Here is a 24,533-nt window from a genome sequence, read left to right as displayed (position 1 = left end):
CTCACTGTGACACTGTAATAACTCACTAAAAGTGTGTTTTTTTCTTACTACAGGTTCAGGAGTCATTATGATAAAAGGGGTGGACTGTAATGACCATTTAATACTCATTTCACATATTCTCCCAGCGAGGTTCTTTCACTTCCCCCCTCGTTTCTTGTTTTTAAAAGCACATATATTATCTTAAATGACAAACCATGCTTAGCTCACCACAATAAGCCTTTCTGAGAATACATTCTGTACAATAAGCGGTAACAGCTAACCAGAATATCTGCTCTCTGCACAGCCAGACAATAGTTATCTACATTTAGAGCAGGTGGAGTCTGGCGCACCATTGTCACGAACCGACTGATCGCCTGAGACATTGCTCATCATGGCTTGTCTGGCCAGTGGGTGGTGACTGTGCGCCGCTAACCTTTGATTGGAAATGAAGGGTTACACACAAGCTTATCTGGAGAGTAAATATCAATCTATTGGTATCGTTAAAAACAGATCACTCTAATGAAGAACCCTCACAGAGCCAAAGTCCAGTTGCCTCCGATTTAATTCTAAGAAAGATGATCTGGGGCGAGCACAGACCAATTGTAACAGAGCTTTAAATTATAAATCCCTTTGTTAGTTAGATGTATTTTTCTGACTTCTGCAGACAAGTGTCTGCAAGTTTCATCTCAAAAGCATGTTTTCAAAATGCGTTACAAGGACGAACCTCCTGTAACCAAATGTAGCTAATCAGAAAGTGAACAGACAAAAGACAAGGCAGGCCTACAGCATGGAGCCCACCTGACAGTCCAGTTGACTCTAACAACATTTGTCGAATTTACGAACGAGCTAACCAGAGAACCTTATTTAGAAAAAAGAAGTTAACAAACTTAATCACAAAAGAACTGAGGTGGCTTTTTGCTTTAAAGCCACATCTTGTGATTTCTGATCACTAGTTGGTAAAAGCTCAAAAACAAACTCTCAGCAAATAGGTCATTTTTACAGCAGACATTTGAAATTTGTGAAAGCAAGTAAATCAGAGGTACAGATTTCATGTTTTATGAGGCATCTAGCACAAACAGATCAACAACAGTGTGACCAGCAATTTGTTTACTTTTAGTGGTCCAGTCCATTTTACTGGTGTGCAGCTGCTTTGACCTCAGTAATCTGCTGCTCACACAGTCACAGTGGTTTTTGGTTTTGCCAGTGTGGAGCATGGAAACAATGATCTTACAGCAGATGAAAACTACAAAAAAGTATTTTTCCAAAAGATTTAATGTTCATAAATCAAAAAGTAAAGACAGTTTGAAAAGTAGGCTTGTTTCAGTTTGTTTAAATGTCACAGTAAATCCCCAGCAAGGTCATTATGGACACGCATGGACACAAACCCACTTTTCTGAGAGCAGGGATGTTTAGTCAAAGCATAAAAATATTAAAGCATAACTTCACTTCTTATTCAGTTCCTTTGATCAATGTGTAATAAAAAAAACAGGCAGCACACTCAGGCCTTCCACTGTTAAGTAACTGCTGACCAGTTTTATTATTTCCTGTCTGATGCAAGTCAAACGGCACTGAACTCTGCTCTCACGTGTTTTAAGTTAGCATCTTTATTGTTCACAGTAAAGTGAATGTAATATGTTGATTTACAAATGCTGCATGGGAAGTTTAGATTAGATGAAAAAGTCTTAAGGAAATGCCTGCGGTAAAACAATTACAGCCAGACTAACCTCTAGAGATATCAGACTTTCAGAGTCCTCATTCTCTGTATGTATAGTGAGTAACAGATAAGTGTGAGTGCAAATCTATGACGCCTCAGAGCAGCCCTTTGGTCAGCAGAATGATTAATACAACACAAGACAGACAACATGTGATCTGTGGACTCTACTTAGCTTATGTGGCTGCTTAACTCTTCACTTTTTTCTGCTGCGTACAGACAGTTAGTTCCTGTGCAGCTCATCTGCTCTGAAGCTTAACCTTGAACCCGGTTAGCCTTGAGTGCAAGCCAGTCTTTTGTCACAATTTTTAACAAGTATTAGCATAACTGAGGGACATAAAGTTGCGTGATACTGATCTTCTGCTTGCACAGCAACTCGGCAGTTAGTGATTAAAAGTTTAATTTAAGTATATATAATGAAATAGTTTCACATGAGTAGCTCATTTAAAAAGATCGGACTTTTCATAAAGAAATCCTGGTGTGTATGAATATGTGTATATACTCGGGCTCTAAAATTAGTAACCTTATGAACCTCATTACAGCAATCCAATTTACAGTGCTGCGGTCAGAACAAGCAAGCTGGCACTCCATCAATGCATAATTATATTGAAGCATGTCCCTTACAATACATGGCAAATCACCCATGTGATCCAATTAAAAAAAACACAAGTCCGGGCCAGCATTCCCTGCCATCCCCGGGGTCTTGAGGAAAATAATTGCTGGGCTCAAAAAGCATCTCTGCCCAAACACAGAATCACATTTCCATTTTGTCTTCAGGCTTTCGCGCACACACAGAAACACCACAAACTGCACTGGGCCCTCGCTACACTGACCTACGCTGTCCTGAAGTAAAGTAATGTCTGATTAAAGCAGACTGATGTTTCCATGTTTAAAAAAAAGTTCCATTGTCTGATATATGAATCCATTATTGAGACTTTTATGACTATCATGTTAATTGCCGTTTCAAATGACACTTTGAACTGAATGAACTCAAAGTGAATTGGCTCCACCGCTGCTTTCTTCTTCACCCACTAACTAACCAAAGCCACTGTACCCTGCTGTCCAGCTCTACTCAGCTGTAAACGCCTTCACTCCCAAAGGGCTGCAGATCAGCCAGCACACATGCCAAATTTGAGTCTGATTTTGACACCCCAAACTGGGCCAAAGCTCCCAAATCAACCCCCTGTCTTCACCACACCAACACCTCCTACTCAGTCTTTCATGCAAAGCCAGGAGTACACGCTGCAGATTAATGTGGAAAGGGATTATGACTGAGTGTCTTTCTTGTTTTTTTTGCATGTAGGAGGCACATCTTATCTTGAGGAATCGTAAATGTGGTCTGTATTTGTAACCTTTGGAAAGCCACAGGCCAATGATTGTGCCCATCAAGTGATTGCGGAGGAGGCATTTTTAGAGAAAGGGAGGGGCAGCGTGTGGTTGGAAAAGAAAAAAACGAAAAAAACTGCAGCAGCACTTCGAATCACTCTTCCCTTTTAGAGCTTTCTATGGATATCAGTGTTTCAGTTCAGAGAACAATTTGAATAGCATAATATCCAAGCAGCAGTGCAGCTAGTGTTTGAGGTTTTTGAGATATCTGACCATGAATCTTTTCTTTGTAAACCAAAAGAACACAACATGTTCAATCTTTTGTCCTGTTTTTAATCTACACTTCCAATCTGATCACGCAAATCTCTGCCAAGCAGACCAAGCAGACCATGTTCACTATATTAGTGTAATGTGTATGCATGCTAACACTAGTACTAAACACAAAGTACAGCCGAGGCTGATGGGAATGTCATTATTAGTTTTCTGACAAATTAAAGTTTTGGCCTCATGGTGGCGCTACAGAAAAACTTAGAGGTACACCAGGGTTGTTACAACTGAACAAAAGACCAACACGCCCATCCCTAAAAATAAAATATCCTTCATATAATCCAACAAAACAACAACAAATCCAAGATTTATTAAGATTGCTAGTTCATCTGATGTGTTCAACCATCAGCTAACATACGTTTTCAGTGTTTAATTAGAGAATGATAATAAATGATCAAACGTGAGGCACGTAAAGTGTTTGGCAGGAAACAAACGTTTCTTTACAATAGCGCTTTTGAAAAGGCTGTGTTCACACCTGACATTAGGATGTCTGTCGAGTAGACAGTCCTTCATTGTGGTAAAGGACACATTCACGTACACACTACTAAAAAATGTAGCCATGTGCGGCCCAGACCACCTCTAAATGTGGTTTGAGTGATCCAATCTTAATGGGTGGATTCACACCTGTACTTAGAGCCGTCTATTTGTGATCAGGTCACATCAGGACACATGTTAATGCCAGGTGTAGCCAGTGCCAAAGTGAACCCAGTGTGAGGCTAACCCCCACTCTCCACTATAAATACCCTGTGACTGTCAAGGTGCCATACCAGGAGCTGTAGCTTTATAAGGCAAAGGCGGCCCCATACCGCTCTCAAGTGATCAGGCAACGCTGGAAGATAACAACGCTCCAAACAAGCTTATCACTCCATTCAACAAGATTGAGTCATACTCGCTATCTCTTCCAGCCCTCAAGGCTTTGGTGATTGTAAGCAATACTGCACTCACGTGTTGAGTTCAACTCTCTTCAACTGACTGTGAACGACTGTACACCTGAGGCCAAGAAATCTGGGTATTACGCTTTCTCTTGATGTTGCAGTAAACATAACAAGAATCTGCTGATTATGTTTTAAAGTGGTCGCTTAGTCTAGGAAATGTCAAGAACACATATCATCATCTGCGGGCCTAAGGCGACATCTTCAGATCACTTGTTTAGTTCGAAATCAAAAGCAGGCAGGTCTTACCTCTTGGAAAAGTTGGATCCAGCATGTTTGCCATTTTAGTGTGAAAAAAGGGGCTGAAATTATCAATACATGATCAAAACAGCTGCTGATTACTGTTCTGTCAATCAAGTTAACTAATTTTCTCTATTTCATTTATCAGAATTAACCGGTTCCAGCCATTTGAGTCCAAACATGTTGGGGAAAATTTTTGGGCTCATGTCAGATGTTTAAAGTGTCATCGGAGTACTGTTATAAAAATCTATTATTGTAAACTTGATTTTAAAGCTGAAACAATTAAAGTTTTAATCAAGTAGTCAAACTAAATGAAGTGAATCGTCAACTACTGTATTTGGACAATTTATAAATTGTTTCTGTCATTTTGCAAGGATAAATGTCAGGATTTCACAGATTGCTGATTCTCAAATGTAACTGTTTGATGCTTTTATTTATCATGCATGATAAATAAAATGCCATATTTAATTGTTTCAGTCTGTAGTTTGAAGGTATTATCTTGGCTTGGGTAAATGGTGATAGGAATTATTCATGAACAATTATCTACAGAGATAAAAAAAAGAAAAGAATTTCTTTAATCCTACTGGGAGTTTAATAATCAAGCCGTTGTCTTGATCACACAGTACGTGTATGGTGGGAAGGTTGTGGGTGTAATGCAATAACTCAAGACTTGGCTCAGCCCTTTAACTCCAAAGAATGTCCACAGAAATAACTCTACCCTAACCTTTGCATGTCTTATCACTGAATCGTGATAATGGCAGAGAATTGCAGACTATTCCTTTTAACCTTTAACCCTCATTTCTGAGTCACACACATGACCCATTCCATGTCCTTCATTTTGTCAAACACAGCACAGTCAAACAGCATCAAGTAAAATAATGTCTCTACCTTCAGCACAATGCCAGCGCTATTGATCATGAAACCAAACTGACAGAAGCATTGATTTAAATTCCTAAGATGAATAGCCAGAGATAGTCTTCATCACCGGCAACATTACATCAAAGCAACAGGAGGAAATCTCTCCTGCAGAGCCTTTGAGGGCCTTCGATGTCTGCAGCAGAACAAGCAATAACTGTGAACATGAATGACTTTCCTTGAGCTTTAAGATATAATCTTGTTATGTCATCCTTTATGAAATGCCCAAAAGAAAGACAGGAATGAAATAACATTCAAAATATCTACAGGGAATACATTCCCTGATCAGAATGAAAGTCATCGGGGTTACAAGATGTTCTCCACTGAAGGTCACTGAAGCTCTCCTTTCAATCATGATGTCTGAACAACATGTTTATTACCTGATAAAATATCCAGTTTTGATACATGTGCTGCATTCCAGTCAAAGTCAGATTTTGGAAATTCCCTGCTGCTTGCCCATAATTACAACCTTCCTGTGTTCCAGTGGCCCGGCTTGGAAAAACCAGGCAAGAAACATGGTGACCCACAAAATTTAAATACACCCCCCCCCGCACCCCATCTTACAGCTGGTTTCACGTAATTTACAGTATATATGACATGTGTTTACTAGTTAATCTGTAAGTGCAAACTTTCCATTTTGAATTTACAGTCGTGTGAATATGACAGTCAAACATTCAAACAGTGGATTTCCATTGTATGCTGCCAGCTAATGTGCTCTGAGACAGCAGCATCCTGGAAACCTCTTGTTTTGAAATAATACAAGTGTCTCCAACATGGAATTCCACCTTAAAGGCCCTGAGGATTTTTTCTCCCAGTCAGCATCTTATGATCAGTGACAGGATTTTACACGAACATCCTGTTTTCTGTCTAAATTAGAACAGTTTTAGTTGTTTAAAAGGTTTGTTTTTTTCCGTGTTGTATATTTTCACTGGTGTAAAGTGTGATGTCACATAATTAGATGCACCAATCAAGATTTAGCAATGTTTACATGGAAATATCATGACAGTTGGCGGGTTGGAATGGGAATTGATAATATTTTATTCAATTCTGCTTATCGGTCTGATTTTTTCTGTGTGGAAAAAGGTCGCCTGACACGGGTTTTCAGCGTCAGCGCAACTGTTTTATTATCTAGTAACATGTAACATGCAAGCTACTCAGGTCTACTGACTTTAAACACTGTTTGATTTGGGACCGGTTCTCAATTCCCATCCCTAAACATTTGTACAACATTTGCATTGATTGACATATTCCTTGTCAAAGAACAATTCTGCTAAGCCTGCCTGCATGTTGCCCTCTGTAATGAACGTGCGGCTCGGTTGGGAAGTAGTAGCACTTTTAGCATCGCATTGGTGTTTTCACCCTTGGTTGAAATGATCATTTTTAAAGACGTCACATCAAGCAACGTTGTGATTTTTCTTTGTTAAATGAAGTCACACTTTGGATTGTTTCTTCGTCTCCACATTGACTCCTTCTTTTTTGGGTTTCGAGTAGAGTTAGACGTCACTTACTGTCAGAAAAACAATGCCAGCGTTGATAAAACTAAACTGATGGTTTAAAAGTATGTAGCTTTGATGGACTGGATTGTTAAAGAAATCATATATTTTTATCTATGAATGACTGGGAATCATCTGCCTTTGGTCCCAATTGCTCATTATATAAGATGAGTATGGAAGGAACACTATGTCCCCTGCCTATATGGCATGACATTACATTTTCCATACTAAAGGTCCCTTAAAGAGCAGCAAAAGTACCAGCTCAGCAAAAGCCTCTGATCATCCATTCATGAACACTTCACAGAGAAGTCATGTGGCACTGTGCACGCCACCACCATGTCATGAACATGACAAGTCCCACGGACTTTGGTCAGGCTTATCTCGCCGGTCGTGTACATTCACCTTCATCATTTAACCTCATAAACCCGTTACAAGAAAACCATGTGGCGCTGTGAAAATGTATGTCTAAAGCAGTAAATATCAAATAAAACCTAATCACAGCCATAATGGGATATTACAAAACTACAAAAAAAGTTAAGTTTAAGCACCTTTTTCAGTGCACATTAGTCGAGACTCCATGAAAGAGAGTATTAAAACAAAAAGCTTGATTCATGCACATTTTCTATTTTGGGGAAAATATAAGCGGAAACACATGCTGTGAGGACTTCCCATTTCCGAACTGTCTGCCTGAGCCCAGCAAACTTTTGATCAGGTGTGTGTGTGTGTGTGTGTGTTAAAAACTGTGGTGCTCAGCAGCAGTGAGTTAAAAATGAGTTGAGAAACCGCCTGAGAGAAAGAAAAAAATGCTGATATAGACTTCACAGACATGTCACCAGCACCATGTTGAAAGGTCCTCAGAATAAATGTCAGAGAGTTTAACACCAGAAAAGTCAAAGAAGTAGTGCTGGAGTGATATTCTAGCCTTCAATCTTAATTGAGGAAGTTAAATTAGACATATTCAGTCAGACAACTATCTGTACCACTGCTTTATCCATTATGTGGACTGCTTTTATGTGTCATACTTCCCGCTTCTGTGAATGAGCGCTTGTACTCACCATGTCACATTCCAAGTAAGCAGGAGAGCAGCAGCAGCAGCAGGTCGCAATATGTTTTGTAACACCGGTGTTACAGACAGAAAGGACACATGGAAATATAAAGAAAACATAAATGAGCGCACACACTCAACATTTCCAGATGTTAACTGTAGAATAAAGCTGCGTAAAGTCACACAAAACTCTACTACTGTGCAGTGAAGTGAAAGAAAACACAGCTGAGCACTTTACCTGACTCTTAGGAGAAGACACAAACTTCCTTAACACCGCTTGAGGAGAGTGTGTGTGTGTGTGTGTGAGTGTGTGTGTCACCGGAGATCAGGAATCCCGACGTGGGGCTCGTCCGGGCGGAAAGGACCAAGACACCTGTAAGCGCCTTGCTTTGGCAAAGCTTCCCAAAGACGGGCCGAGTTTAACCCCGCCCCTCCTGTGTGCCAAAAGCCCCCATAGTACTCCTAAACGAGCACGCCCACGATGACGTTGCAGCCAGACTGTCCCCAGTGCCACCTGGTGGTTGGCTGCAAGAAAGAGGGTATGTTTGATATAAACTCTGTGTCACATGACCACTAGATGGCCTCGTTTAACTGAGATACATGAGGTGCATCATGGCTCAAGTCTGCAGAGGTGACTCTGAACTTGTAATGTTGACAACACACACTGTATTTGTTGTGTAAAAGCAGTTTTTATGTACATTATTATAGGATTATTTTTTTACTCTGAGCAGCATTTTAATGTTGTGGCTGATTTGGACAATGAATAAACTGTTTAAAGCTCAAGTGTGTAAGATTTCGGCCTGAATATGGCAAAAAAATGTAACATAATATTCAAAAGTATGCTTTCATTATTGTAAATTCACCTGAAAATATGGATTATTTTGTTTTTTCACCTCAGAACGAACCCTTTTATATCTACAGAAGGAGCGGGTCCTCTTCTATGCAATCTGCCATGTTCCTACAGTAGCCGGAACAGACAAACTAAACATTAGCTCTACATGGAGGCTTTAGTGTTTTTTTCACAGCCACTGTAGTTTCTTATTCGTGCTTGTAAGGGGAGGATGAGGCCAGCAGTATTCATTTGGTTACATCCTCACCACGAGAAGCCACTAAATCCTGCACACTGCACCTTTAAATCTCTAACAATCCCATATATTTTTAAGATTATTATAAACACTCAGGTGATGCTTTATTAGGTACACCTAGTTGTAGTCCTGTAATAAATCCCACATCTGTGTGTTTTAGTGTGGGGTTTAGTTGTTGTTGAAACCATTTTAGATTCAACTTTATGGTAATTTATGGTAATAGAAGCCTCATGAGAGTATGACTTATTGCAGGATTGTTGTCATTGAATACATTAGTTTAACATAGGTGTTCCTAATTGGCATCTCTGAGTGTATTTTGTATGTGAAACCTTGTAAAACCACAAAGTATATGAGTATAATACATGCAGTAGAGTAAAAACTATTTTATATTTCTGTAAAGATAACTCTTAGCTTATAATGTTGACAGCATATACTGCATTTTTTTGTGTTTGTTACTAAGAGAAGTGAAATAAAAGAAGCAAACTAACTAAAACTAATGAAGCCTGTTACATCAGTCCTAAAGCTGAAGTGTAGTTTTGCTGCTGAAACTGTTTTAGATTCAACTTTATGGTAATTCTTGAGGTAGCTTCACGATGGTATGATGTATTGCAGGATTGTCAGAATGTATTAGTTTTAGCAAGGTCAGTGTTTCTCTTTTTTCACTTTTTATGCCGCGTATTACCTCAAAAAATGTCAGGTTCTTCGAGTATCATCATTATGACAGATGTTAAAATATAGAAGTGTAGGCCGACTCTATTCAGCTACTGACAGCTTAGACAGGAGGCAGGTTTATTCCTAATCAAAAGATTATTTATTGTTGTTGTTGTTGGATCAAAAACCAGACCTAATTTGATTAAAAAGGAGTTCTCCTGATCTGCAATTCTCTTTCTCTTGGATCCTCGATTGTAGTGTTTTTGAAGCATTACTTTTACCTCCACTTGTCACATTTAATTATGTACAGAGTATTTTGATTGTGTGTTTTTAAATTCATAAATTATTATTATTATTAAGTGTGGTACATGTATCATAGTTTTACAAACCAGTGAGCTATGAGTACCCAATTTGCATATTTTGCATTTAAAACCATGACCTGCACAGTATAATAAATGTAGTAGATTAGAAGCTATTTCCTCTGAAGATTAGGTAGAGGTATGACAAAGTTTAAGTATACTGCCCAATAAATGTACGTAATTACTTTCCACCTCTGAAAACTATGTACAAAATATTTACATCTTAAATATTTACATGCTGTTGCCTTTGCTGACTAAGACACTTATTTGTTTTTTCTCTTTTGTCACCCATCTGAATCAGCAGATTTAAACCATTTAATAGTGAAGCCAATCACTATTATGCAGGTCACTTATAAGTTACTGGTCTCAGTCCAGTTAGCACATATAATGTAACATCAATACCTCTGCAGTCTTTCCCAGTAATGAGAAGTGCTGCTAAAGCAAAATCTATACCCTTTGTAGGTTTGCCACAAACATAATCAATCATAGTCCAACATTTATTTCATCTTTTTAAATAAATGACTTTGCGTTTACTGCATTTGATCTAGTACCACACAAGGACACCTATTAGACCCAACAGGAGGTGTTACAGTCAAGTTTATTCAACCATGAATGTTTCATATAAACAAGTGTGCACAGAGGGAAGACCTTGTCCCCAAGGTCCCGATTCCTAAACCAACGTCTACCTGAGATTCAATTCAGTTCACCTTTTTCACGTGGTATTCACACAACAATGTAGAGAAACAATTCTAGACTATTTAGTTTTCTGTGGCATATGTCAATGCTACAGGACAACATGTCAGACGGGAGTTCTCAGTGACGGGTTTGGCAATTCTACAAGCTACAATGGTTGCCCTACTGTTATACAAAAGAAAAGTTAAAACTCATCAGATTTTCATTTCTTTTCTTTTTTTTTCTTAAACAAATCTTTACTAAATCTTCTTACAAGTCTTTAGTATTGCTCTTGCTACATTGAAAAAATAGAAAAATTACATCTGAATATTGAGCTGTGGATGTGGTATATATAAAGAGCCTTGCTCTTGAGTGTTCATGGCTATGTTTCAATAGTCCTTTAGCTGCTTACTCTCCACGTTTCCTTTCCCCATCATGTCACGGCCAGCTTCACATCAGCGATCGGAGAAGAAGGTACGAAGCAAAGAACAAGACATCAAAGAGTTTTTAGAGGCTCATCAGCAAAAAAACAAAGAAATATTAGTCTAGGATTCTGCAGAGGTGCTGGGTGTCACCAGATCGTCCTCTCCCTGAGCTTCTTCTTCCGCTGCCGCTGCTGCTGCTGCATCCTGTTCAGTGGCCACTAAAGAAGTGTCTGTGTCAGGGGCTTCGAAGGACTCGCCCCCCAGGTCAGTCAGTTTGATGTAGCCCTTACTGTTGGAGCGCTCCAGACGAGGGCAGCTGAAGCGCCTGGCTCTGTCGCCTTGACGACACACAGACACAGACATGCTGCAGCGGCGTGCAGACCGGGGCTGATCCGTGAGGGAGTTGAGCGACAGCCGTGACCCCATCGCCCTGGCAACAGGTGATGGAGGAAACAGCTGGGTCCACTGCGGTTGAGGCTGCGCCTGCAGCGCTCCCTGTTGGGCAGCTGTATTTGTTGATATTTCCTCATGGCTCTGATGGGGCGAAGGGGGATCTGTCGTCGAGGCATCCATCTCCGTGTGGCCCGTCTCGTCAGTCTGGCCGCTGCTGGCTTGTCCTTCCTCTCTGATGGTTTCAGCAGCAGCCTCAATAACGACCTCTTCCTCCGAGTGTCCCTCTGCCTCCGCTCTCTCAGACTCCTCCACCTCACAGTTGTTCAGTTTGATCACAGGCAGGGTGAAAGCGTTCACAGAAGAGGTGACGATGGAGGTGGTCTCCCACTGTCGGGGCTGTGGGGCCTGCTCACTGCTATTGCTGTAGTCTTTGTAGATGCTGTAGACAGTGTCCGTGAAGGTCTGGACATCTCTGGACCAGCTACGAGGCCTGCTGGCCAACGACGGGCGTCTGAATACCTCATCGGCACCTAACTCACCCTGAAAACCAAGTCCAGTGGAGGGCCAGGAGCTGCGAGTAAGCATCCCACTTGCAGGGAATGAACCCGACGGGCCCTCTGCATTCCTCGACTGAGTGTAGTTCACCAAACCATTTAGAGGCGAGTACTCCTTTGAGCGTATGCTGTGTAGATCTATAACAGTGGAGTAGATATCCCTAAGGTTTATGATTTTGGTTTTCTTGTCTCGGTTTTCATGGAGGACTGCATTGGCGCAGATGAAGAGGAAAATGCCGATTCCCATCACCAGCGGTCCGAAGACTTTCAGATTGTCTGAGTACAGGTAATTATCCAGGAAGTCGCACAGGAAGCCACAGTGATGGGAAGGGCTGGGGTTGCTGCTGTTAGAATGGCTCTGGTTGGAAACCTTTGCCTGGCCGGACGGAGGCTTGTCATGGGTCAAGTTAGAGGAAACTGGACTTTTGGAGTAGCTCATCCTGTTGGTGTGGTACACTCCAGTTCGGCGGCGCTCCTGGTACTCATGCTGGTTCTGGCTGGGCCAGTAGCCCAGTACAGCCATGGAAATCCCCACCATGAGAACTATAACTCCAACACCAGCCACAAAACCAGCCGGGGAGCACAGATTAAGCTTCCCCTTCACCACCACCACGTCGTTCTTCTTCTTTTTCTTGGATTTCCTCTTCCTTTTGTTTTCCGCCCGGTTCTTAGAGCGGAGCGAATCCTGGCGCCTGTTCATGCGCAGCAGGCCACCTGTGGCTATCATGGTGGCGATTGGACAGGAGGCTTGTCACTCAACCTGGCGGGGACACAAAGTAGAAAAGAGTAAGCCAACAGCCACAGACTAAACATGTTCATTTCACCAAGGGATTAGACATGTAATCCAGATTAATTATACAGTCAGTGCTGGATTACTGACTAGAAAAAGTGGGTAACTAACCCGTAGGGAACACCAAGGTCCTGGATTCACTATTATTTTGTTGTATTATGGTTATTTTCACATTTGTTTGATGATATGCAGCACTATTAAAGGCCCAGGGCTTCTTACTATACATATAAACACACATATTTCTGCTTGGTTGAAGTTTGAACAGCAACATTTCATATGAGACAAGATCAGATCTTTCTGGTTTGAAATGGGAGTTGGAAAAACATGATGTCATGTACGTCTACTACACCAACACAGTCCTGATCAGCTGAGTTTTAATACCTCAATGTGGGTTTTTTTATTGACTTTAATGAGTCATGAATATTTAATGTTAGAGAAATACATAAAGGCCTAATGTGTAGGATTTAGTAGCATCTAGAGGTGTAGTTGCTCACCTATGCCACTAATAAGCACCATTAGCCCTGGAGTAGTAGCTTTAAGTGGTAGCAGAAGTATGAGCTGTAACAGTTTTTTTTTATACAGCTATCTTTGTCTTTCTCTGTTGATTTCAGATATGTGAGATGATTCACTCGCTATTCAAACAATGGGTTGTATTTAAAGAATAATAATCCTCAGTGTTCTGACAGCAAGCTCAAATAGTCCTTTTCTTGTGTGTGTGTGTGTGTGTGTGTGTGTGTGTGTGTGTGGACTTTTATTAAACGACTGCGGGGAAGGTCTTCAACACCAAGCACGCTGTCAGCTGTTTTTACTGTAATTCAGGCTGGAGATTTAAATACACACTGATCACTGAGGTATCTTATCATAAGAGTACAGTTTTATATAAAGCATGGTAATAAAGTTTGCATTTGTTCGTACTGTACTGCTTCATGCTTCATGTGTGGCTTATCGCAGCCAGCCTGGCTGCACCTGACAGCATCTGCCTGTCAATCAAAGCAGCCGTGCTGTTAATTCTGCATAACTTTAAGCCTTAAATATAATTTGAACAGGTGAGTTATATAGAAATACAATGAGGAAATTATCTAGAGATCAAAACTGATGTGAAGTTGGACATTTTTAACATGGAGGCTTATGGAGATTGACTTGTCTTGTAACCAGCCTCAAGTGGACGTTTGAGGAACTGCAGTTTTTGGTACTTTACAGCTACATAGGTTGATTGCTGCGTACACGTCATCTTACCCTCTCTCTCTTCTAGTGTGAAGGAGAAACTATGTTGGCCACGAAACACACGAAAAACGTGAAAGGACCTTTTCTAGAGCCGGTGTTTAGTTTTACTATAGAAATGAGGTGGTTCAACATGGTGGATTCACAGCATCTTTAGATATAAGAGTCTCATTCTAAGGTAACACAAACATAAGAATTGTTATTGTCTGGTGATCATACGCTATTGAAAACATACTTTTTATATTATATTTAATTTCTGCCATATTCTGTAAATAGAGCTCCCTAAATCTGACACCAATCTTGATATTTTAAGTTTCCTGGGGATTTAATATTCCAACATAAGAATACTAATTGGCTTTTGGAGCCAAATTATTTAGAATAAAGGGGCCCAGACCTAATTTTGCCCCAGGATCAACTATCTTGTCGATGCGGCCCTGTGTTTGAGATTATCCTACAGGTGGAGTAGCTTCTTTGTACAAAAGGCAGCATCAGTCATCAGATGGTCACTAAAGCAAGATTACTGACTATCTGTCTGTCTGTCTGCTGCTGGTTCTATAAATATGATGATAAGCAAAACAGAGACAAATACCCAACTTGACAGCCGAGAACAAGTAGTGCTATTTATCTATATTCAGCCACGCCGGTGCGATATCAGCCTATGAAAACGTAATGTGTCCAGACAGGAGGCCAGCAGGCATGTTCACTCCACCTCTCTCTCGCCTTTCTCTTTCTGCCTCTCCTCTCTCGCTCAGATCTCTCCAACCAAACACTCTCCCTCTTTTCTTTCCACACAAATCCGTTTCACCATCAACCAGCAGAGCCGTGCTTCGAGCTGACAGCGTCCGTCCATCACATGCAGAACATCACACAGTCGAATATGAGCCATGATCCCGAACACTGTCTATGCCACATACAGTAAATTGTTTGCATTGTTTTTTCTGACAGTAGAAGCTGTGGTCCAAAGGGCACTGAGGCCATCGACACAGACATCTGCTGAGTTTCAAACACATGTGGTGAACAATAATCAGAGGATGAGGCTGATTACTTAGACTCCAGCATTCCCTCCTTGATTGTGCTGGTAGCTAGATATTTAATTAGACTAATCACGCCTAATTGTGTATGACTTCAAGCTTAGGGTTCATGAATAACTTATTCAGCTGCAATTAATAAGACGTTTTTTAAAGGTTGCTCTGGGTGTTGGCCTGTCAGTGTCAGAATGATGATGATGGAGGGGCCTGGAAATCCCTTTATGATCCAAGTTATTACAGGCACTTCTTGCAGAAAGTAGAACATGGAGCTTTGCACCTGAGCTTCAGCAAACAAACACACCGGCACTCAGCTGCTGTTTATAGCGACTTTCTCCGTGTATCACATCCAATAACCACTCAAATGCCTCCCGGGCGAGAGAAAGCAAGTCAACCTGCACTAAACCTGATAAAACGTAGGCGGAGGAGCTCTCTCTCTCTCTGTGTTTGGTGAAGGCACAGAGCGGAGCAGGGCAGCGGTAAACGTGGAGGACCAGGAGTGGGTGTGGACGAATCGGATTGTTTCTCTCTCTGTCTGCGGTGCTGAACAGGAAGCTACCAACTCCTCGGTTTGTCTCCCTAAAAGCTGCTCGTCTGGCAGGATGGAGAAAGAGAGAGGAGAGGAGGAGGATGAGGATGAGGCCGGCGTTTTTTTCTCTCTCTCTTTAAACGCGCAGTCCGTTCAATCCAAGCTGCGGGGGCGCATATTTTCGCGCAATGTTGCATGAGTAATCGACTGTTGATATTAAGGCGCATCTGTTTCCCTTCTGTTGGGAAAAAAACCCGTGAAGAAAGAAAGAGAAAGAGAGAGAGAGAGAGAGGGAAAGAAAAGCTGCCGTGGAGCTGGAGATCCCCCACTGAAAATATCCAGAACCACAGCGACGCATCTCGCTCCAACACAAAGCCCCTAACATTGTATTTCTGAGCTCACAAGGTGCAGACAGATGACAAACATCCACACCTCTTCCACGGCCTGACGAAGCCCATGCTTTCATAACTACCACTACAACTCATGACTGCTGTTTGGTGATAATCACACCTTTATTTAGACGTATGCCGGCCACACCAACTTATTAGAAATCGACATTTAATGGCACCATCACATCGGTGGGGAAAAAAAAAAGTTTAACCATAAATAGACGCGCCTTTAGATTATTTCCATCTTCTTATTCCACCACCTGTTTTTCCTTTATGTCTCTCACACATTTGACAGATCATGTAACCTCTAAAATATCTAATGCAGCCCGACATATCTCCATCAAGCTGCAGCAAAATCATCATTTTAATCTCACGGATAAAAGTAAACGGACTTGCGCATTGCTCCAAGTCCAAACGCCTTCCTGACATCAAAACTCTCGTCCGTCGATTTATTCAGGATGAAAAAAAAAAATACTCATCAGTTATCACACATTTAACAGACTTCCTAAACCCTCCGTGCTCTACACCTCTAAATGCAGCCTATTAGGAGCGACTATCAAACACAAAAGAAGCGGACATTCAGCTGGAGGTAAAGACGCAGCAGGAAACTGATGGTGGTGATAAAAAAATTTAAATAAAATCACAAGAAAAGAAGAAAAAATTAAATCACAGAGAGTCTCTTACCAGAAATTGTAGCTTGATAATCAAGCATCTTCAAAGGCGCACTCCTCGTTCAGCTGTGCATGTCGTGGTGCGCCACTTTGGTGCCAAGGCTGGAAGAGTGGTTTCCAGTTGAACGCAGATTCACAATAGACCGGCAGGGGCGGGCCAACTGCGTTTCTATTGGTGGTGATTATTGGGCAACGTGAGAAACGAGTGCTGCTCAGGACATTTATCATACTCTATGTTATACTCCAAACGCTTCCAGATGTTTTTTTTTGCCAGTAACCTGCTGAATTCAACTTGATTGTCTAAAGATGCCAGTTGCATTTTTTTGCCACTCGATTATTTTTATGGCAGCAATAACAAAAGGCATGCACAGCCTCCTTATATGCATGCACATACCTCAGCTGAATACAATGCATGAATAAATTGCTGTTACGGGGACATTGTGCAAATTTAAATTCATCATCTCTTACATCATGTGCCTGCTCAATCTTGCCTTCCACCCCTTGGGTTACATTGCTATAATTGCCTGTATGCCTTGTCCCCATGTTTAACAAAATGAAATATGACAGAGTCCAGATGTGTTCCTCTGATGTGAGACTTGGAGACAAGAGGCAGCGGCACTATACTGGGCAGGAGAGAGGGGGGGAAGTATGAATAAGTATGCTTCAGTGCTGATGCTCCAGAGAGTTGCCTGCAAATTTATGACCCAGAAATTTGTTTTGTTTACAGCATAAATTGGTGGAAAGAGCAGAGAAAACTCCAGTGTGCATACATATGCAAGGACATAGGGAATAATCCAGAGGTTTTAAAGAGCTGTCTTTAATCCGTGGTGTTAACCAGAGCTGTGGAGGTCTGGATCAGCTTTAACTATAAGCTTGTGCAATATATGAAGATACAGTGATGCACAACAGATGTTTCTGAGCTTCAGACAGCAGCTTAAAACTCTGTCACAGTGAAGAAACGCAACAAATATTACAAAATGTGTTTTTCCAAGATATGAAAGAGAAAAGCAACAGCTGTTATGACAAAACCATCAACTGAGATTGGTCATTTCAACAGAAATTACATGAAATCCATGACTCACGATACTGAATATAGGCCTGGTGGTTGGAGAGTTGCAGGTGAAAGCCTCACCAGCAGGTCCAAGTGTCTTCAGACTCTCATATCACTCATTTTAAGAAGCACTTGGATAATGAAGTCTGCCATAAAATCCAAACCACAGCAGCCAGCATCTTTTCTCACATCATCTGTGCAACCAATTTCCCAGTAATACCTCGTTATTCAAGAGATGACTTACCCCCCAAAAAAGCTATTGAATCAGTCATCAGTCTGAGAACACACTCACAAAGTTTAGTCCAAGATATTTTCTACTTCCTCCTGTGTTTTAGTCTGACTTCTCTTTGCCACCCAGAAAATGAGGTCTGGGATTCACTGTGAGCTCCCTCAAATGGATCTTTGTTGACAGTGGCTAATGTGCTCTGTGCCGAAGACTTGCCAGCACCTGTTCTGCTTAATTAATTCAGTATATTAAAGAGGAGGGGAAAACTTTAATTCATTAGTGTTTACACAAATTAGGACTGTTGAGAAATATCCACGTTATTGTCTGTTTCATTGTTTCCATGACCTACAGGTGAAAGAGTATCACAGTGTAGACTCTTGCAGAAGCTGCAAAAAAATTTACATCAATTCTGCAGACTTTCCAACTTGCCTTAATGACTTCAGCCTTACATATTTAATCATTCCTTATCAAGACACCCACAGGTAATTAAACTCACCTAGAGCTCGGTGATGAAGTGGGTATTCTCTGTCATAGAAGGAGAATGAAAGAGAATTTGAAAAAGAGGATATGAAAGACAGTGTTGGTTATGTCACACTCTCTTAATACTGGGTCTTTCATCTTTGGGAGGGGCATTCCCATCCACACTGCAGCAGTAATTCAATAATTCAATTTATTCCCCTGTGCTTGTATCATGTCTGTCACGGTTATTTAAGACACCAGTGTCCCGTCCTGTCTGCGATGAATGATGAGTCTCCTTATACGCAGTTCTTTTCAAGCCGTATGAGATTTTTCTCCTATACATTTTCTGATGCTTATCAAAAAATAGATCATCCCTCACACATTCAGGCTTCCCAGGAGGCAGTGCACCGCGGTAGGGCTCACATATACTGTAGTGTCAAAAATAGTTCCAGTGGATCTCCTCCTGAAATCCAACCGGCTTTGTTACAGCTGCACAGGCAGAACACAGAGGACATTCAAGCCACTTTATTTTGTCCTCTAGCTTTTTTTTGCTTGTCAGGCAGTCTTTTGCTGTATTTGCTGTACAATATAAAAGTTAAATACGAAGCAGCATCAGGAGCTGCGGGGGGTTCATTTCATTTCTTAAGCCCGGGCTGTACTGGCTAATTGGGAATGTGGGAAAACTTGGAATACAGGCTCAGTCAGAGATCAATTCCCTCCAGGAGACGTTGCCATCATTACGGTCTCAGTTTCTGCAGTAGTCAGAGGCCTTTGCAGTGGTGGAGATAAAAGCATCGCTCCCTTCTGAGGCCTTAGAAATGAAGACGCTGTCGCCAAGAGCTTTTACAGATTTGAAGGAGATGATGGGCCCCCATTAAAATAAAAAAACAGCTCTGGCTCAGTTGTGGTCGGTTGTTAGGGAATGAAGCCTCCTGTCTAGTTAGACGTTCAATCAGTGCATAAAGGATTAGACTAACATTATTTATTCTTATTGCCAAGAAAAATTCATGAAAACCCAACAATGCATTGGTTCATCTCTCAACATCTGTCTTAGTCCCAAGCTCAGTGTTCCTGCAAATCTTTAGAAATGGGTCAATATATAGTTTCATTTAAAGATGGGCTCAGTTGGTTTCATTCCCAGCATGAACACCGCCTATTATGTGTGTCATATGCATTGCTCTTTAACAACCTGTAAAAGAGACTCAGCAACCAGCTATCTGTCTCTAGTATGACTGAACCCACCTGTAAAGAAGAAGGATCTCTTTACACCTGGGTGCTGTAGTTTTAAGCAAATGCTACTCAAACAGGTTCATGTCCAGGTGCCCAGGTCCACTGTAATGAAGAGGTCACCCCACTGCAACAGTGCAGCAATGCAACAATGAAGCTCCACAGCACAGAGGAATATGATATATCAGGCTTTGGATACAGAGGCAACACTTGTCACTGGAAACAATTTATAGTTGGTCTTTTCATGGGATTTGTTGACATAAAGGCAATGAAGAATATCACCACACTTATCCTTTAAGTTTACAACCCAGTTTTTATACACAATATATTTTACAACCCGGCGTATCTGTTAGAACTAGATGAATTCCCCAAAGGATCACGATAAACTCCAACATCCTCGTGTATAAATCACCACAGATGCCATCGGAGGTCACAAAATAGGGTCAAGAAGAAATATCAGTGAATAAAATGTTCTTCTTCACCGCACCAAAATCCAATTAATAATAATTAAAAGCAATCGCATCAATCTGTTGGCGTTCAGTTTTGGACTGAAGCTAAACCATGTTCATTATCTTGCACAATGGAAGTTCAAACAGTGGAATGGAGGACCTCCTCATAAATCACACCAGAGTTTCCCATCATAACCATCATCTGCACTATGTGTGCCTCAGGTACTGTAGGGAGAACTCCCTCCTTTGATGAATGACCATTAGGGTCCATCTGCAAGCTTCTGGTTGTGGCTAATGAGATGCATGACAGCGTTTGCGACTGATACAGGTCATGGAGACATATGGGCATCTCTGGTCCATTTCTATGTTCGGAAGCCATGCGTCTCTGACATCATGTGGAGCACTGGAAATGGAACGGGACACCCAGTTGTAGCAGGCGCAGGGACTCGTAGTTGGGTAGCGGAGGAGAAAAGATCAAGAGAGCACGGACGGATGGGAGGGTGTGTGTGTTGAGCAGCAGGTAAACACTTGCTCTCAGCAGGTAGCAGACTCCCACTAGTGACCTTGTTTCATTTCAACAGTATAAATGGCTGATGAATAGGCAACCAAGGACCTGAACACAAATAGAGGCCAGCATGATCCCACATATCATCATCTAGTAACACTAATGGGAATCTATGAGAAAAATATGAAGGTAATATGTCCCCTAGATAGTTAAGAACCATAGGGAACCTTAGGTAGGAAACTTGGTCACCTCTTTTAAGACCAAAGTGTGCCAAAAGAAAGTAGAAAACTAGTTCTTTCTCTGAAGATGTGTATGAATAGGATAATAAACAGCAATGAGCAGAGTGTGCATCCTCTCAAGAAAAGGCAGTAATTACAATCCTCAGCATCAAAAGCTCTGTTCCTCCTAAACTGCAGGATCAGGAATCCTGTAGGCTGAGCCGCTACAAAGAAGATTTTTTATTTTTTTTCCCCCTACTGTTTAGCTTCATGGCCACATTTTGCAGTGCAGCGAGGCAGTTGCGCAATCAGGGCTGATTCTCGGGGCTTGTAAGATGCAAGCTTTCCCGGGATCACAGTGAGAAAGCTCTTCTTTGATCTCCCATCCTAGATAATATAGGTCATCTCTTCAGGGAGAAACAACAAAGACCAAATGAGGCAGAAAATACCATTCAACCCACCTCTGTGGAGCAAGAAGCAAATAGTCCCTCAAACGCTGCTTTACGGACCACAACAAATCGCCTGGCAGACCTATTTTTAGGGTCTTGATCTTTGGCATTTTTAACACAACGGCACTCCATCAGCTTGTGTGGTGACAAGAGAGAGAGAGAAAGGATTTTTTTTTTCTCTAAAATGTGAAATATTGCATCTGTCATTTCCTATTCTGCTGCCTGTATGTGGAGCCTGTTCAGACTGGGTATCCATGGCAACCATTTTATAATGCCTCGCGAAAACACCTTAGAAGAGGTTCCTTTTTATCTGGGCTGGAGAGCTGGGACAGAGGCACCGGAGAATCAAATGAGAGGGCAAAAGTGACAGCTGACGGGGTTGTACCGAGGATATATATGTATTTTTTTTTCAGCTGACACCTTTGTAGGTCGCCCCCTCGAATGTGTGACTTGCAAAAAGGCAACAGATAGCGGGAATAATGAAAAGGGCTCACCGCGTGAGAGACCGGAGGAAATATGATGACATAAGAGCTTGTCAGTTTTTATAGCAGGGCCAAATATCCAGAAAAAAAACTCTTTTGGTTGCAGATTTAGAGACTCTTCTTCTGCAAATGCTTATTTTTATATTAAGCGTTTGTGGAAAATGCATTACGTGTGAGTCAGTGACACATTCTGGCACTGACAGTCACTGTACAGGAGCATGGGCTCCAGGTCCTGGAGGACGAGGCCAGTCATGTGGAATACAGCAGGCGTGAGCATGATGGGAGGGGGGCATACAGCCAGCTGGGTCTTCTGCAGGGGTGAGCCAGAGCCCCATGCCAGGATCTGACAGGACCAATCAGGGAAGAGCTCAGGCCTCATCCATGCATGCTAATCAGGCCGTCAGAGGAGCCAGGGTCGAGGGCATCTGCAGGGGTTCATTACCATGGTTACAGCAGCAGTCACACAATATTACCTGAGCAGGTAAATCATGTGGAAGAAATGTGGTGTCTTGGCATTGGCTGCTTGAGGCTCCATGACTTTGAGTTACATCACCGCTCCTCAGAACAGTCAAACGCTTGCAGAGCGAGGGAGCAAAAGATATTGACAGTTTTTTTTTTGTGGATGTTTGGTGGGTAAAGCATTGCTTTATTAATGATGCAATACAAAACGAAATATTTTCCATTGTTCCCTCAGTACAAATAGGGGAGAAAACAAGAACATTAGGTCTGACCAAAAGAAGAAAACAAGAGCACAGTGTCTTAAAAACAGGTTATTGCAAAAGAACTCGTTCGTCATTTCAGCACAATCCTATAAGTGGATTTTAGGCTAATGTGGCCAGTTTGTCTTTTTCACAGCTTCCTCTCCTGTTTCTATTTTCAGTTGTGTGATACATATGGTGTTATCTCAACTTTGCGTCAGGTGATTTTGGAGACTAGGGGGTTTGATGAGGGACCAACAAGCTCCAACAAACTCTCCAACAGAGTGTTTCTTTCTTTGGATAAGCTCTTTAATCATGCTAAAAGGCTCCACTGAGTCACCAAAGTGAGTGACACAAAAACATCGGTCGATGATAGATAGATTCAGCCGCTGGGATAGATGACCTCATTGTATTATTTTGACTTTGCAGAGTTAAATATGCTGTAAATTGAATTCTCTCCAAAACTGATTTGCTTATTCATCCAACGATGCACTCTTCGACGCATATATTTAGCACATTAATCACTTATCTCCATCACGACATTCCCAGTTGTGCAGCAACTGCCTGAAAATGTATTTTCCAATCAGAAAGGTTTCATCTCTGTGGTCGACCTAACACAACCACTTTTGACTGCTTTTATCCGGAGCATCTTTGAGGTCATTCATCTTTTCATATGCTAATGTTTTAATCAACATTTTCCAATGAATTAAGCCTTTGCAGGGCACGGACTCATTTGTGTTATCTGGCAAATTAACCTTTACTGCTGGAGGGACAGTTGAAAATCCAAACCTGAGTGTATCCTGATAAGAAGAAATACATTTTTCCTCTGTAAACTTAATGATAAGAACTGAGGAACAATGTGTCAGTGGTGATTCGAAAATTCAGCTTTAACTCATAGGTGATGGGTGACATAATTCCGCAATACTGATGTATATAACCATAAATAAGAAATAGAATAGCACAAACCAACTACAAAGTGTAGGAGAGCGCCTCACTTCAACACACTGCCAGCATTACGGATCAAATAAATATAGATTATGTCTTATCCTCATATCGCCGAGGTTCAAAGAGAGGTCACAGTTCTCATCGAGACATGTTCTGTCATTGATTTTCTTTATTAAAAACGTGACATAGAAAGAAAATAATGGTCAGGAGGAGGCAGAGTTTGATCAGAGAGCAAGACGGCAAAACTTATACAGGCCAGTGGAGATGAACATTAAACATTCATTGATTTTTTTTTAACCACACAGTGATGAAAACATCTAATCACTGTAACTTCAAATTTTAGCAGAGTTCTCTATTGTACGATCCAGCAGATATGGAGTATTAGTGTTGGCATTTATTTGTTGTTGTGTTTCTGGACGACTGATAAACCTGAGTCCAATATTCACCCTCCCTCTGTTACTGGTCTGCAGGGAAATATATATCTCTTCAGCTGTTATATACCTGGAAACCACAAGCAAGTCTCTAACTGTGTTTGCTGCTTGCCTGGAAGCATCCAGCGGGTCTGTGTAAGATTTTGCTCAAAACAGCTGCATGCTGCATCTGGAAATGATGAGAATCAAACCAAAACAGTTTAGTGGATTACAACCTGAAGAGTGTAGAGTCGAGTGATTAAACCTGTTGCTTCATTCCTATAAGTTATCCACAGACACATACATGTATTTTCAGCCATGTTAAAGGTCGGTCGGTTGGTTGGTCCACCACTTTGGTTCTGACTTACATATAACAACAACCATAGAATGGACTGTCATGACTGTCACTTTTATTTCACCAAGCTCTCACCGACGCCTCTTGTACTCCTAGCGACTTCTTGCTCAGCCACTTTCTTATCTTCTCTCTTAACTTCTTCCATCAACATCTGGTTACACGGCCTAGTCTCCTAGCTCTGGTCCTGGCAGGACACTGGCTTCACTCCACCATTTGCCCATGCCCCGGTGCTGAAAAACTTTGCTTGCCAGTGGTTGTTGTAGAGAAAACTTCTAAAGCGTAATGAAATAACAACACGGAGACAGCTGCTTGCGAATCCGAACCTCT

General features: G+C 41.5%; 2 protein-coding genes across 2 annotated transcripts in view; both read right to left on the bottom strand.

Moving 5' to 3' along the window:
* Positions 1-8,396, bottom strand: part of epb41l3b (erythrocyte membrane protein band 4.1-like 3b) — a 54,198-nt gene extending 45,802 nt beyond the window's left edge. Inside the window, exon 1 of the mRNA XM_027288616.1 lies at positions 8,207-8,396. The gene's annotated coding sequence lies outside the window, so the exon portion shown is untranslated. The remainder of the gene's footprint in view (positions 1-8,206) is intronic.
* Positions 8,397-10,642: 2,246 nt separating this feature from the next.
* On the bottom strand, positions 10,643-16,900 carry tmem200cb (transmembrane protein 200C, genome duplicate b). The gene is made up of 2 exons (XM_010750055.3): positions 16,746-16,900; positions 10,643-12,867 (listed from the first exon to the last, which is right to left on the bottom strand). Exon 2 carries the CDS (start codon positions 12,832-12,834, stop codon positions 11,281-11,283), a length of 1,554 nt encoding a protein of 517 aa, XP_010748357.3. The 5' UTR covers positions 12,835-12,867; positions 16,746-16,900; the 3' UTR covers positions 10,643-11,280.
* Positions 16,901-24,533: the final 7,633 nt, after the last annotated feature.

This window comes from Larimichthys crocea, chromosome II, assembly GCF_000972845.2.
Source record: "Larimichthys crocea isolate SSNF chromosome II, L_crocea_2.0, whole genome shotgun sequence".
Taxonomy (NCBI): Eukaryota; Metazoa; Chordata; class Actinopteri; family Sciaenidae; genus Larimichthys; species Larimichthys crocea.
The sequence above is the reverse complement of the archived record's forward strand: the minus strand, read 5'-3'. Positions and strand labels throughout refer to the sequence as shown.

Excerpts from the sequence above, each read along its gene's own strand:
- tmem200cb (XM_010750055.3), bottom strand. The coding sequence starts at position 12,834 with ATGATAGCCACAGGTGGCCTGCTGCGCATGAACAGGCGCCAGGATTCG.